Source organism: Symsagittifera roscoffensis, chromosome 2 (assembly GCF_963678635.1).
Source record: "Symsagittifera roscoffensis chromosome 2, txSymRosc1.1, whole genome shotgun sequence".
NCBI lineage: Eukaryota > Metazoa > Xenacoelomorpha > Acoela > Convolutidae > Symsagittifera > Symsagittifera roscoffensis.
In genome coordinates this window covers 56,783,976-56,800,307 of record NC_087063.1, presented here as the reverse complement: position 1 = coordinate 56,800,307, position 16,332 = coordinate 56,783,976, and the positions used below count along the sequence as shown (strand labels likewise).

Sequence of the window (16,332 nt, the reverse complement as noted above, 5' to 3'; positions counted from 1 at the left end):
GAAAAATTCCAAGATCAAAAAGTTGGAGCCCGAGGTGTACGCAACTTTCCGGTGTTAGTCCCGGGAGCTCTCGGGACAAAAAAAAACCATTTAAAGGTCACCCCGGGTTTACCCCGGTCAATCTTCCAGATTCGGGTTAAGAATCCCATAAAAGTTTCAACTACTAAAATTCATCTGTTTTTCATTGATACCTCCCAAGCTATTTCATTTTTTAGGTCCATTATCATTTTTCTGGGAGGAGGCTTTTAACAACGGAAGAAGTTGCTGAAAGGGGTCTACTCATGGGTGATTTTTTTTCGGAGTTTACAAGTCAGGTCTACCGCCACCATAAAATCATTACCTCTTGCTCATGATTTTGCGTAAATTACCAGTTTCCGGTCTAAACATTGTTTTTCCCAAGTGTTAATAATTTCCGGTCCAACAACTTGGCTCAAATGATAACACATGATAAAATGATGTAGCTTGCCACTGCCTTTGCCTTTGATATCTGAAAATTGTGGCTCCCTGCGTTCAGTGGAGGCCGTGAAACGACTTCCGGAAGTCGATGTGGGGACTATCTGCTAACCATCGCAAATCTGGTCTTCCAAACTTAAGCTTTCCTCTACTAGGTCTATAACATACTTAACTCTTGTCCCAGTCTAACCGGTAAACACCGAACTCTTACAAGGCTAATTGCCATTCCGGGAACCGTTATCACTCGAGCTAGGGGATCGTGGTGTCCGAGATTTTGCATGCCCGGGTCAAATCAACCCTCGTTTACGTCATATGAGTATCACAAAGATAGCTTTCGTAGTGCTCTTTGGGGGAGGGGGGGGGGCAAATTTGCCATATCAGTATCGTCTTATAAATTTCACCAGAGGTGGGACTTATTCTTAAAGGATCCGAATTTATTTTGGACTATTTATTTTTCTATTTATTGTATTTATCAAAAATACCAATCTTTGTACTACTCTTTAACCGTCACTAAAGTGCATCCATTTCTCAAATTAGGCTCTTAATCCAAATTGAAAGGTAGGCTCCCAGTCGCTGAATTTAATTAGAAATGTTAAGCTCACCAATCCTACAGTCTTCCCTGCTAGACTATTTTTTTTCTTAACAACAATGTACTTCACCGGTACTTAACAACAATGTAATCCCCCTTCTAAGTTTTTGTTCCTAATTAGCAGTTCAGAAAAGTATCATCACGCTAGTGTCTTTTTGTAATTTTCCCACCCAGACTCCACCTAACTTTTCCCAAATTATAAGCGCAGACCCCTCAGGCAGTCCATTTTTTGAATTAGAGATTCATCAATTGAGCTCCTTTTGTTATAAAAATCCTCACCAGGGGACTAGAATGTTAGTGGTTTTTCCTTCGTAGTATAAAACAACCTCATTTTGATTAGGTAGAGCTAATGCTCGGCAAGTACACAAAAATCGCACTTAGATATAAAACAAGCACCCAAGATTTGAAAGACAGTTTAATCTGAAAAAAATAAATTCTGGTCGATACCAAACCAAATCAATGGCCTTCTTACTCGAACGGGTCTACCTTTAGCTGCAGTTCCCATTTGCATTACACGTTAAACCACTACTGTCTCACCCGGAGGTCTGCGTTCAGCTTCGCTCGTGAGGTTCGAGGGCTCCTTTTCCCATTTGGCTGCAGTCTCCCTTGCGTCGTATGTTTCCACCGCATGGCTCTGCCGTTACAAGTCTTCGCTTTACTCGTGGCTCCGCTGTTTTTGATTTGGCAGAGCAACTTTTCTCAAGAGAACCGGCCTTCAGCCTGGGTCATGATTGAAATTTTCCCGATTGTTAAGTCCCAAATTCTCATTTTCTTCATATGTCTCCGGGTCATCAAAGCAGTTCGCCGAACAGTACGGTGTCGGTCGCTTCCCTGCAGAGGTTTCGTTTCTTTGCGGTGCCTGCTCAACATCTTCACTTTACTTGGAGTCGATTGCTTTGCCACCTTTTAGTTCACTTCGGATGTTCTAGCTGTCACAGTATATGGTCCTTCACGCGGATCGAAAGTCTTCTTTGACTTATTTTTCGCTTTTGACCACACCCCGACTTTATCACCAGTCGCATTGGTTTCCTGTGAACATTCTTCCAATACTGGTATTTTGGCCGACGCTGGTCAAACCTCAGTACTTCTCTTGCGCTGCTGTGTACCTTTCGGAATTTCTCGTCTAGCCCTTCCGCAAAATCATTTTTCATTAACACCTCATCATGAGGAGGTTTCGCGCATATCAGGCCAACTGTGCACCATAGAAAGCGGGGTACCTTCTGTTATCCGATTGATTGTCGTATTTTACATAAAGTTGAAATAGAGCAGCGTCGTGTCCCACGGCCTTGCGTTTTCAGCAAAAAAACTTAGAAATGGCATAAGTCATTCCGTCTGTCTGTTACTCTTTGGCTGATTAGGACAGAACTGAACTTTATCCATTCACAAAAGTTATTTAAGCTCTTAGCTTTGATCAATTTACCACCAAAAGCTTTCCCTCGATCTTTGCGCAGATTTTGAGAGCTCGAACTTCAAAACTTAGTTCTCCACTATCTCTCTCGCAATATCAGCAGAATCGACTGACAACAGGGAAACTGCAAGCAAATACATCGAGAAACGATCCCTTATTACAAATATAAGCTTCGGTCTGGTGCCTGTCGCCTTCGTTACTGGATCCAAGATATCCACTATCGCAGTACTAAAGGCGACTCCCGGATCAAGTGAGCCTGAACCGCCACTTGTTTCTTCTCCCCTCGTTTCAAATATATGAGGCTGTCCTATTCTTCTCAAAACATCCTTAGCGAATCTAATTCTGGGTACACTTCACTTAATACGTTTTCGTCTGCAGTTGCCCAAATGTATACCTCCTCATCTTCCTCTTGAATCACCCCAACGCATTGTTCTCTTAAAGAGCCGGCCATTTTTCTGGTACATCGTCAGTCGGGCTAATAGTCATCGAGCTCTCCTGACACTGTCTGCCCTCCTGGATCTGGCGGTACTGTCGGTGACTGTCTCGGAACTAGTTTTGTAATCACATACTGCACTGGAACGGCAAAACCGAGTCGCCCCGGTCCACAATCTCTCGCAAACAAAATTTGAAAGAACATATGTACTCTTTCATCGATCGCAAACGCCTGTTTTTTCACCCCGGGAATCACTAGTGCCTGAATTTTTTCGTCAACCGCTCCAATAATCACCTAAAATCTGATTTATCCGTCAACTTTCATCCCTAGTCCGTCTGTTGTCTCTAAATGGCCCTTGTCTCTAAAATTCTAAGATTTAGAGCCACCCCACTGAGATTAAGGTTATTCGAGGCTCTACACACATCCAGCCCACGAAACAATCCGCAAAGTCCGCCGTCTACCACATGGCTGACACCGGTACGCTCCTTGCACGTCTCCGTCTCCAGCTGCATATTCAATGCCGACTTGCACTTTTCTACTTAGGAAGTTGATAATTGATGAGAAAGTGATATCACCTGCTCGTGTGCTACTATCCTCTCACTCTGCATCTCCTGGCCTGGAAGATTGCGTGGGTCGCTCCTCTGCATAGGATGGTCGACTGCTGGGGCCTCTCATTTTGTTTCTTGCTGTCTTTCGAAAATGGCTGGGACAAAGTTGAACAGTGTGACCGCACTCAAATGAGCTCTCCTGTCCCTCAATTGTCTTTGCGCTATAGAGAGCATCTCGGTTATCTGGTTATTCTAGCTATTAGTAACCTCATGTTGCTATTGGGTTCAAAAATTGCCGTGGACGTCCGACTTTTTCTTGTCTTAGTGAAAATGTGGTATGGGAGAGCACGCATTACATAATTAACAAATCAGTCCATCATGGTCATCCTTCTTTGCAATTGTGTCACAGACTCGTTGTTCCGCGAGTTCTATAACTGCATCTGAGCTGCCAGTTCATCTTGTCGCAGATTCTCCATCTCAATTTGCGCCGCCAGTCCGTCCAGCCTCTGTATTCTTCCTAGCTCTGCTCCAGCTCGCCTAGCGCCACCTATCCCTCCATCTTCCCTGATTGATCCAGACATGAATTGGGTACATAAATTTGGGCAATTCCCGAACATAGTGTTGCTGACTCCCGCTTCTAGCTCTGGACGTTTTGTTCGCCAGCTCAGAGATTGAAGTCGGGCTACCTCCCGACTGAAATTTTCAAACTCTTCTCATAGGAGTAGCATCTGCAGTTCTTCATTGTATCTGCAATCTTAAAACTGCTCAAAACTAATGTCATCTCTCGCTTTCGCATGCATGTTTCTGCTATTCATGTCACCTCATTAGCTGACTCGCCTCCATAATTCTCTGAGGCGTTATATTATGCCCTGCATTAGGCTCTTGAACTCGTCATGCTCAAGAATTCGTCAAGGGTCCAGCCCGTTAGCTGGTGGGGCGAACGAGATTCGCTACTATTCACAATCCCGAAGGAGTTAAGATGTTGACAACTGTTCAATACTTTGTTATTTTGCTTGCCCACTTTGTATACTGCTCCCAAGTCTGTCTCATCTACTCGTTAGGATCGCAAGATTTTCCAATTGTCTTTAAATTCAGATGAAAATAAGTCCAAATACAAAACGCTTTGAGTGGCCAAAATATAATCTACCAATCTAGTCAAAGAAAAATGTCCGCTATTTATCAACACAATTGCCCTTTTTGCAATTTAACTTCCAGCTAAACCATTCTCTCTCTCTCTCTAGAAAGTTCTAATCAACCAATTACACCTACTAATGCCACACACCCATTTAGTTGGACCAGCTTAAATTAAAAATATCTCTTCGGATCACTATTCCTTCGAGGTTATTTAACTGGTTTCTCTAGCTTCAGGAATCACTGCTCTCAAGTCTAATGAGATCCAAAAATCTACTGGCTTTGCAATCGCTCGTCTGTGCAAAATTTGTTCTCTATCTAGTTGAGAAAATTTATACTATAATTCAATAGCAATTGTTCTCTAAAGGGATAGGCCACCCCTTAACCTTTTCATTAAAATTGTGTATTTGAGTTTTAATTGTAGTAAAAGCAATGATTGTCAGTACAAAACCTGAAACAGCTTTGGTAGCTGTCACGGAAGGATCTAACTGACTTCTTCCACTGACGACACTAGTCCAAAGTTACGAGTTGGCCGTAGGTATCTCCAACTAAGTTGTGCAATTAGCAAGTCCAATTTTAACTCTAAACCAATTTATGTTTAATTAATCAATCTCTCAAGGTTTTTCAAGGGAAAGCAATTTGAAGAAAAAGGGTCAAACTAAGCAAAAAAGCCACCTCCGGGAAGCTAAGTAGTTATCACTGATAAAACTTTTGAGGAGACTTTTTTCCAATGCCATGCAGTTATTACTGCCAATTTCATCGGGGACTACTTTTTTGACTGATTGAGTTCCAATTGATAGCCCAGTCGACAAGCTAAGCTGGATACAATGTTTGCCAAGTCCGCTATCATAATCCATTACTTCAATGTTTCAATATATTAGCTATATCATTACTGGCTTCCAGTTCCCAACAGAATAGTTCCCCCCCTTCTATAAGCCAGGTGGTCGATTTCATTTTCAAAAAGTTGGTTCAGGGGAATACGCCACTTTCCGGTTTTAATTCTGGGGTTTCTTATGCAGTTTTCATGTAAACGCCCAAAAGTCCTTGAAAGGTCACCCGGGCCAAATCGTGCGTATTCACGTTTATAACTCCAGGGTGATCCAATGTACCAAATTTCATCCATATCCTATTGAAACTTCACAAATAATACATATTCTAATGTCTGTTCTCATTTTTGCAGGGAAAAATCTATTAACACCGGAAGGAGTTACCGGAAAAGTTTTATTCACCAAGTTTTTCAAAGTGGTTCTTATCTAGTATCTACTGCCAGTATAAAAACAAAATGCCCTTTCTCAATATTTTTTACAATATAAATTCCCTATTTCCCTATTTCCGGTCTGACGGGTGTTTTTCTTAAGTGCTAATAACTTCTGGTGCAACGGTTCGTTTTCGTTCAAAATCTAGAGCATGATGTATCTTGCCACTAACTCTGATAACCCAAAGATTTAGCTCACTGCGTTCAGTGGGTCCCAAGCAACGACTTCCGGAAGTCGATGTGGGGACTATTTGCCAAGGGCATAACATCGGAAGTAGGAGTCCAGGAGGTCTGGTGCTCCAAACTTAAGCTTACCTCATCAACGTCGATAACATACCTTGCCCCTTTCCAACCGCTAACCTGGCCCTTTCCAACCGCTAGTTACCCTTTTTTTACGATAATGCTACTTGCACATCCGGGAACCAATATCACTGAGCTAGGAGGGTCGAGGAGTCCGTGATTTCGCATGCCCAGGTCAAACTATCTCTTGTACCCGTCCTATGCAATTCATAAGTTAGCCGCCTTAGTTCTCATATGGAGGGCTTCGCCATCTGGTTCCGTATTATAATTTTCACCAGAGGTAGGACTAAATCCTCAAGGATTCGAACCTATTTTCGACTCGACCGCTTGTGTGCATTTCTAGTTGTCATATATATTTTTTTTAAATACCAATATACATACTATTCTTTAACCGTCACTATACTGCATACAATTCTCAAGGTAAAATCCCAATGGAAATCGAAAGGTAAACTACTATTCGCTGAATGTTTTGAATAAAAATGTTGGGATCATCGATCCTACAGTCTTCCCTTCTAGTCTATTACTCTCCCGAATAATGTTTAAAGACAGGTTTGAATTACCCGCCTTTCTATTAGCTACGTTAACCCCAGACTCATTTTGAGATAGAAATTATCATTTTCATTTGAAAACACCTATCTATGTACTACTCATTAACCTTGACTATACTGCACTTATTTATCAAGGTTAGCTCCCAATCGAAATCTGAATTTGGCAAAAAAGTGTTAGGATCACCAATCCTATACCTTTTAAATTACTTGGGGCATCTTAAGATTCTCGTTTTGTGTTAGTATGATTGAAATACTGGCCTCATTTTGTTTTGGAACGCATTAATTCTTTTCTTACGCGTTTTATAACCTTGAGGCTTATCTGTTTTCCTGAGGTTTATCCAAGTTGAGGTTTATCTGTTTTCCTGAGCTCACTGTTCAAATTTTCGGCTACGGAAAAGAAAGGTGAAGTCTGCTGATTGAAGGAATTGGTCGAATGTTGCAATTGATCATGTTTCGGAGTAGAAATCAGATCTGACGACTAAGGAGATTGGCCGGTCGTTGTTTTTGGCTGTTCCTTGTCAAAGAAGATCGACTAGTTGTTGTCTTCATCGAAGTAATTACAGGTTGAAGAAATCTGGTTGCATTCTGAAATTTATGTAGAGAAAATGAGAGCATAAACGAACGTTACAGTCAACATTATGAGAGTGTGCTCCCGTGAAAAAAAACTGTTGTTGCGTCTCATGTGTGGTTGTCATACAACAAATTTCTGGCATCGGGTTATCGTTGTTGCTGTTTATCTAAATTCACTTAGGAAAGTAAAGCTGGCAGGCTCTTCCGTTTTTCCTTTTAAGGATGTCGGCTTTGGAGAGGATGTTCCAGTTTGATCGCTATTCTTTGGCGCGGATAGTTGAGTGTAGAAGTCTGGACAAACAGGAGCGAGGCGTATTGCTGGTATATGAACTTGAACGGCGGGTTTTAACGTTGTATTGCCGTATCACATTGTCGGCTGATAGGATCGGCGATTCTATACGACCTAGTGGCCATAATCCACGAGGAGTTCGATCTTTTAAAATCCAAACGAGTTGTTCATTGGAAATACGAGGAGTTTTCGAGGTCCATTTCTGTTGGGGAAGCAGAGTTGGGATGAACTCTTTCAGCAAGCGGTTCCAAACATGGGCCGATAGCTGCTGTGCAAAATTTCATTGCTTCATCAACTTTATTGGCTTAGAATTATTTCTTGGAGGCATACTGGCAAAGAAGAAAATGGTTAGGGGTCAGGGCTTTGATGTCGCAGGGAGAAGACGATACAGTCGTGATGGTTCGTGTATTCATAAACTGTTCAATTTCGCACAACAAGGTATTGAAAATATAATCAGTGAGGTCCTTAGATCCAATGATGGCGTAAATAGAGTTTTTTGCGCTACGAATGAGACGTTCCCAGACGCCACCAAACTGTGGTGCATATGCAGGGTTGAATTGTTTCCCAGATATCTGGTGGTATCCAAAAATTTGGTTCATTGATGAGCTGTCGAAGGTGGTCATCAGTTCTTTTTCTGCTGCTGTAGAGTTGATTGCGTTGTCAGAGCGGATTGTGCAAAGAAGCGGCAGAGGGCTGTTAGAGTTGCCTCGGACAAAAGATCCTGGCACATTTCCAGATGAACTGCGCGAGTCGTCATGCAGGTAAAAATCAGTCCATACCGTTTGTTATAGGTGGTTGAATTGTTTGACGCGAAGGGTCCAAAAATGTCAAGACCAGTTTGCAGAAAAGGGAATGGCTTATCTGATGGAAATCGACATAAAGGGAGAGGAGACATTTCAGGTTGGATTCCATAGGCGAGCTGGCATCGGCAGTCGTAACAAAAGTTGTACATTTTACGTACTTGAGATCTCGCTGAGAAAACCCAATAGTCAGCTTGGAGTGTGTTGCGTGTATGCTCGGGTAGGGAATGCTCGTTAGAGATGTGAACATGTTGTATGAGGAGGTAAATTGCTGGGTGTTTTCCATCTAAAAAAACGGGATGCTTTGAAAGTTAGTCAAGTCTTGTTTTTTGTAGTCTTCCTTTTGCTCGCATGATGTTCGATTCGTCGAGAAAAGGCGAGAGGGGTCGGATTCGGCTAGAGGTAGGAACGATACTTCTTTTTTTTGGAGATCTTCCAGCTCGTTCGGAAAAGAGTCCTGTTGAGATTTTTTGCTAAGAAATTTCATTGCCAAAACGATGTCGCATGCGTTCAGGGTGATACTATGATGTTGATTTTCTTCAGTTGTCGAAGGCGGCGAGATTGCTGAGGGTGAAAACTGGATCAAGCTATGATGACGAGGTTTCTTATGAGGGGTTTGAGATACTGATCGATCAATTGAAGATTTCCTGGTTGAAATTCTAAACAGTGCGGCGGCAATAAGAACAAAACCTGTTGCGCGGAGAAGGCGGTTCCACTTCAAAAAGCGTTGGTAATTGATGCAGGAGCCGCTAACCATGGGTTCTTGGAAGGCTGTCACATAGCAAGAGTGATGCTGATCGGGCAAACAATTTTCGGTAACACTGAAAACGCAATCATGTTGTCTGTCGCTTTGCACAGTGTTTGAAGTGGAGGCTGTTTCAAAGGGCGGTTTGAGCCAAGCATCTTCTGGCTGGAGAATGAAATCTGGCCCATTGAACCAGCGGCTGTTCAGGTTGAACTCTGAAAGGGGATTCCACGAGTTTAATCATCGGCGGGATGAGGTAACCTGGGCTGTGTTTCCATTGAGTAAGTTGGGTGAGCTCTAGTATCTCAGCTACACGGTTTCAACAAAGATTTGTTGTATTTTGTCTGATCCACGAATCCATTGCAAAACTGTGCTGCTATCGGTAATTTTTGGCTCCGAATCGGAATCTGTTGTGTAAACAAGGTAAGTTACTGAAGCAAGAGCTGCGTATGAGACACCTGAAAAGATTTGCAAGGTAATTTCTGAGGTAGGCTCTGTGAAATAGTTGCGAGGCACGTGGAGCGGTTGAAGTTTGTCGGCTTCTTAGAAGAGATCAAAGGGCTCGGGTAGATCCTCTTTGGCAATTTGATCGTCCCATTTTAGTCCTTTTCTCCAAATGTTTTGCTGTAGAATTCGGACGCGAATTGTGACAGGTGCGGCGAAACCAATAGGGTCAAATAAGGAGGACGAAACATGCAAAAGGTTGCGCTGCATTGGCTTTATCCTTTTCAGATCCTAGAATTTGCTTTGGTTGAAAAAATAGTTAATCAGAGGAAATGTTACATTCAATTCTCATTATACGTTTCGTCGTTTTTGGGTCATTCAATTCGTTGTGAGATATGGTGCGGTGTTGCTGAGGTTTTGTTTATAAGATCTCTGGATTTGTAGTGATCCACTTAGTCAGGTTGACACTACCTGTGGCAAGTACTTTTCGTAGATCAGTAAATAGTTGTAATGCTTCTTCCACGGTGTTGGTTGACTCGTAAAAATTGTCCTTGTAGAAGTTGCTGTCGATAAGATCATTTGGCGCCAAAATTGAAACGAATTTACTCGTAAAATCTGGCTGAGTTGTTTCCCAGATGAATCTGAGAATTTTCCTGTTTTCGGGTCTGACGGAAACTTGCATGTACATGCTTTCAATGTCTGCATTGATGGGATAGTTCCGTTCTATAAAACGGCAATTAACGGCTTAGAGATTGCTTAGAGGTCCGGTCCAGATAAAAGCATGTCGTTTAGGCAAACTCCTTTGAGTTTGGGTTTCGCGCTTGAAACTCTGCGGAGTTTTCTATGCTTATTTGATTTGGTCATTCAATATTCTGCCAGTATCCATCCTGCTGAGACAATCTCTTCGTTGGAAGTTTGCGAATGTACTTCTTGGTCAAATTGTTTGTGATTGTGTCCTGTACATTGCAAGCTTGTCGGGGTCGCTGAGAAGACGTGTTTTTGTTTTCTTGAATTGTTGAGAGGCAGCAAAGTAGCTGTTGGGAAGGCAGGCGTTCGGTTTCCAGAGAAGTCCAACTTGATACCCTCCTTCCGTGTGGGTGATAGTCTGCTGAAGGGTCTCAAGGGCGTGTTTTTTGTCTTTGGAGATAATTACATCCGGAGAGGTTCCGTAATATTCCATTCTCCAGGTTGACGCTCGTAGTTCGGAAAGGTGTGCGTCTTCGTTGATGTCGTTGTGGTGAGAAGAGTAGGCTCGGAAAACTGAGTTACCGAGTATGTCGGCTGTTGGACCAACAATTGTCCAACCAAGAGGTGCATTTTCTGGTCCTTTTATTATTGCTTGAGATGTAACAAGATCAATGTTGTTGGTTCCAATGAGAATTGTAACTTGGTTGTTGTCGAAGTTTGGAAAGTTGATGTTCTTTAGATGATCGTAACTGCTGCAGATGCTGTTGAGTTTATCGGGTTGAACATATTATAGGTTCAGCTTGTCGAGCACGTAAGCACGTTTCACTAGAAACTTCTCGCTGAGGTTTCCAAAAGGCTGAATGGTCAATTCAACAGATCGTGCTTTGATTTGTTTCGAATCGTGAAATCCATCGATGAAGAATTCTTCTGTTTCGAGGCTTTCGGCTAACTGAAGAGAGTCGGATGTTGGTTGTAGCAAATAACTGTCATTGTTTCCATTGTCAAGAAAGGCATATGTGTCAATATACTTGTGTTTGTTGCGAATTGTAACAGGTACATAGAGCAGTAATGAGTTTGCGAAGCGTTTCTGCTGTTGATTGACTGAATTGTATGGTCTGTATGAAGCTATTTGCTGCGGCGATGAAAAATTTCGAGCACTGTTGGGGTTTTGCTGTTGATGAATGCTGCTATGATATTGTCTCTTGCAAGTGACGCTTTTTCGCTTCGAAGTGCAATCCTTTACCATGAGTTGTCCAAGACAATTAAGACTATTGTTTTTTGCATGTATAAGCTTTCGCTTATCGTCAACTGTTGAATCTTTTTACTTAAGACATTGTGAGGAGTGATGATCCAGGTCACAAAAAGCGCAAGAAGTTCGTCTTTTTTTCCGGTATTTTTGTGTTCTCCGGAAATCTGTCGTTGCGTGTTTGGGGCTGGTTGCCGCGATGGTTGTTGCTTTGACGTTCACTGTTACTTTGTTGACTTGATGAAGAAGATTGGCTAGGCGAGGAAGTGAAATTTTCCTGGGGTAGATAGTCACAAGCTAAGGCGAATTTTCTGAGCCAATGACTAAAATTGATGAGTCTGGGCTGCTGAAGGCTGTGGTTGATGATGTGTTGGGTCCATTGTAGTCGCTCAGAGTGGTGAAGTTTGTTGGCTGCAAACAGCACGTAAATAGTGGAGTTCAGGTCGTTGGTGATTTCAAGTGTCTGAAAAGTTTCCACTAGATTGCAAATGAAAGATGAAAATTCCATAAGCGATTGCTTATGTTGCGTTGAAGGCAAACGGAGTTGTTGTAGCTTGTTGATATGGTTGTTGACAATTCTGTCTGGTTTTCCAAATCGTAGTTCGAGTTCTTGAAGAGCTGTTGTGCACATAACGGCGCTGTTGCATGAGTATCCGGCGATAGCTTGATGAGCGCGTCCTGTTGTCATTGTTTGCAAGTGTGTTAGCTCTTCAGCGTCGGAGGTTGCTTGACTGTGATCAGTTGCTTGGAATAAGCCGTACCACATGTTCCATTTCATCGGATCACCGTCGTACTTGTCAACTTTGATCTTCGGTAGTCGAGATGTCTGTGTAATCGTGGAAGATGAAATTGGCGCAGTGTTGTTGTGAGTCTGAGGCGTGAAATTGGTCGGAGGAAACGGTAATGCGGCAAAACTATTCAATTGCAGAACAAATGTTGCTTGTTGCTGTTGATTGTCTTGCAAATTCTGGTTGTTTTCGACTGATGTAGACATGTTTGCTACTGAAAACGATGGTTGTTGGTGTTGAGTCGAAGTGACTGCAGATGAATTAGCGCTAAATTCGATAAGAGCGCTTTGGTTGCTTGAAGCAGTTTGAAGTCTGGGTGCGTTTTGGTTGTTGAATTGGGCGCTATTGGCTGATGCAGATGTTGCGTCTGTTGCATTGATATTTCGTTTGAGTAGTCTTCTGTATTCACTGACAAGGTCGTCTAGTTTGTCTTCAATTCCAGTGAAAGTTGACAGGAGATCATCTGGCTGTGAGTCTTCTGTTGGATGGTCGATGAGGTAAGTCGTCGATTCCTCAAGCTGCTTCAAGAGTTAAGATGTTTCAGTTTTGAATTGTGTTAGTTCAACATCAGTTTCTTCTTCTGCGAAGGCTCTAGAAATTCGGCTGTGAAGTTTTTTTAGTCGTTTGATCAAAAATTTGCACTGTCCGGGTGTACTTTTTGTAGGCATTTTGTCGTTGAAATCTAGGTCGATTGTTTTGTTCGGAGTTGTTGATGCTGTTGTTGAGCTGTTGAATGTTGTTGTGGGGTTGATTGGTTCTGATCTGACTATTTTCTGTCTCTACCCAAATCTCACACTAGGACGAGAAGAGAAACCAAGTAACTGTAAAATTCAATTTCAAATATTAGAAACCAATAAAATATCACATCTGTAGATATTTGTATATGTCTCCCTGATACTAGAAAGAGAAAAAAATGTTTTCACCTAATGAGGACGTGAAACGTTACGTCAGTACGTCAGTAACCCGAACTATCGACGTGATGGGGACGTTAAGTTCTAAGTAGACCGGGGGAAAACAGTAAACAAACGAAAAACACGCAGTTTTTTCCCAATGTTTTGCGATTGCTTTTGATGTAGAGCAGGGAATCTTTCCACCAGATTAAAGGCTCGTTTAAAAGTTGAGTGGCATGTAAACTCAAAGTGTGCGGAACCTGTTTTATCTCAAGTTTTTCTATTCAATCAGTTTCCTTGTCTTGCTTCGAGAGCTAATAACAATTGTCAAGAATAATTTCAACGTTTTCGTGTTCATGAGTTTAAGTAAGTCAATTCACTTCTGTCTTTTTTTGAATGTTTTCACTTTCTTGTCGTTTTTCGTCTTGACATATATATGCGTGCAACATCTACATTCCTTGATTTTGTTGAAACCGTGCATCAAGCAGTAGTGCACTGTACAAACGCAACTTATAGCACGTTAACTATCTCAAATCTCCGGCAACTATCCCAAATCGGCTTAATCACCATTTTTCAAATCCCCTTATTTTCTCAAAAAATGACCACAAGAGTAATATCTTTTCAGGACAACAATATATTTCAAATGGCATAAAAAATGTAAAAAATGCTTAATAAACAAGTCGAAAATTGATTGAATATAAAAAATCTCACCAAGCATAAATATTCAGTACTTTCAATCTTCGAAAGTCGAAACATGTAAGTCTCCGCTTACGCGTAAATAGCACAAATTTTATAGCGCGTTAATTGTCTCGAACAGGCCAATTTGGCGATCTTTAAGTCCCCATAACTTTACGAATAAATATTCCATAATTTCTTTCAAAATCGGAACAAAATGACCACACGTGAACTATCTTTCTAAGTCTGAGCTCAGAACCAACAAAAAATGTCAAATGATATAAATTGAAGTCCGTCAAAAACACCTAGTCAGGAAATTTGAGTTTGTCCGCTGAAAAAACCACGACGAACGCAAATATTTCGTCACTTCCTTTGAAAATCGAAATAATAATACACTTTTTTAAAGCTTTGAAATAACACGTACCTTTTCTTTCTCCAGTCTGGATATGTGTGACTTGAGTTGAGTCATCTCGTGTTCTTTGATCTTGTTCTGCTCTTCCACGAATTTCAGTCTCTTGGTCAGTCGCTCCGCCTTCTCCGCCAGAATGGAGGCGTCCGCATTCTCACTCGGGGGACTGGCACTTCGCCCCTCCCACAGCGAGTGCTCCTTCGCCCCACCCACACTCGCTGGCCTCTGCACCAGTCTCAGGGGACTCTTGGTGGGAGAGCCGGGCAGAGAGGACTATTGAAAAAGTGTTAGATAAACATCAAATGGCATGTTTTTTGTTCAACATTTTTCATTGCAACTCATAAAAATGAGTTGGTTGACAGCAAAAAAGCGGTTTTAGAAGTCCCAAATTGATCTCCCCTCCGATATGAGGATATCCGAAAATCAAGCAAGGAAAATTAACCGCTTTTAGTTTCTTTTAAAAACAATATTTAAAATTAAGAAACAAAACAGAAATTATCTTGAGTATCAAATCTGAAACAAACAAAGATCTGTTTGAGAAAAATCGAATCCGGTTTTTTCAAAAGCAGGCTTTTTCCTAATTTCTTACCCTGACTGGAATTTTAGCCCCAGTACGAGGGGAGCTGAGGAGTGACCGAGGAGACGACGCTGTCTTCATTGCTTCCAAGTCAGTAAAAAACAATAATAATATGCTAACTACAGTTTTTTATTCGCAAATCACTGAAGAATCTACGATAATTTAAACCACATTTTCAAGTGACCATTTTTCGCATACCAAAACTCATGAACGAATTTAATATTTTACATGAACGAATTTTGCTTCAAAACGGTCCAATAATAAACTATTTTTAATTGGACCTGGCTTAAGTAATACAAGATCAATGTTTTATTATCTGATATGAAAATTTTTCTAACAGAAACTAATTTTCATATGGCATTAGTGCGGTTTGCGGTGCATAAATTTGATGTTTGTCTGCGAAGCTCGGTATCTTTATATGAAACGCGAGCTTTATCTTTTTTGTACATGAAAAAAAATTATTGTCGTTTTTCTTTCATCTAAAACAATTATATGACAACAACTCGTCAAAGTTATAAAAAACGCAAAAGCAAACAATTTAACGCTCATTAGCGCTCAAATTACGGATAACTCTTCTATCATGTAAGATGACCAGCGGCAAAACAACTGCGATAAATCATTGCCATCTAATTATCTAAAAGTCGATCACTTCATGCATAGTGTGTTAGATTTTTTATTCTGACCTTCGGACGAATAAGGAATTTTTGTAGCAGATATATTTTCAAAAACTTCTATGATCCAAATATCCAGCTTAACCTATGAACCCTCGAAATCAATTGAAACTTAGAATCAAGTGCGAAAATACACATTTTTCAAAATTTCAGTTCCACTTAGAAAAAAGTAAAGAATATTTTTATTTTAGAACTAAAACATCACAACAAGAGTCCCTTAAATTGATCAAAAAGGAGCCGTTGCATCAGATCTCGAAAACGAGTGAGTTTTTAGGAGGGTAACGTTGATTACATTGGTTAACTGCAAAAAGTTGAAAGTAACATTTCTTCCCAAAATTTTTTACTTTATTACATTTTATAATATGACAAAAACCGTTCGTTTTTGTGATTCTATGGAAAACAGAAAAAAAACAGACAAAAAAACTCGATTAACCTTATTTTTTTCTAAAGTTCAGTCATTTATTGACACCGGATTAAGTAACTGGCTCAATTCTTCTTTCCGCAATATCTAAAGCTTTTCAAGTTCAACTGCTTCCCAAATAACCAATTTGACTCCATGAATTGAAATTACTGGTAACATTGGCAAAGATGCTGCAGTAAAAATACCACTGTAACAAGAAGTCCACTGTAACAAGATATAATGGATATACTAGAAGTTTTACACTTTGAAAATGAAAAACCTCAAACATTTGATCCAACTATTGCCTTCAAAAAGTTTAAAATTTTTTGTTTCGAAGTTTCATCTCTATATCTTCAATATTTGCAAAAAACCGCAAAGATATATACAAAAAAATCTAATTTAATTGTTAATTTCAACAAGTTTCAGATTATAATATGTCCCGTGAAAGCATTCATTTGAAAAATTTTGTAACAAAT

At 40.8% G+C, this 16,332-nt stretch overlaps 1 protein-coding gene across 1 annotated transcript in view; it reads right to left on the bottom strand.

Moving 5' to 3' along the window:
- LOC134840412 (myosin-10-like) overlaps positions 1 to 15,050 on the bottom strand; it is a gene marked incomplete in the record, with an annotated part of 24,943 nt that extends 9,893 nt beyond the window's left edge. Inside the window, 2 exon segments of the mRNA XM_063856194.1 lie at positions 14,224 to 14,481; positions 14,798 to 15,050. Of these exon segments, the coding sequence (XP_063712264.1) occupies positions 14,224 to 14,481; positions 14,798 to 14,866 (327 nt within the window).
- Between the last annotated feature and the right edge of the window lie 1,282 nt (positions 15,051 to 16,332).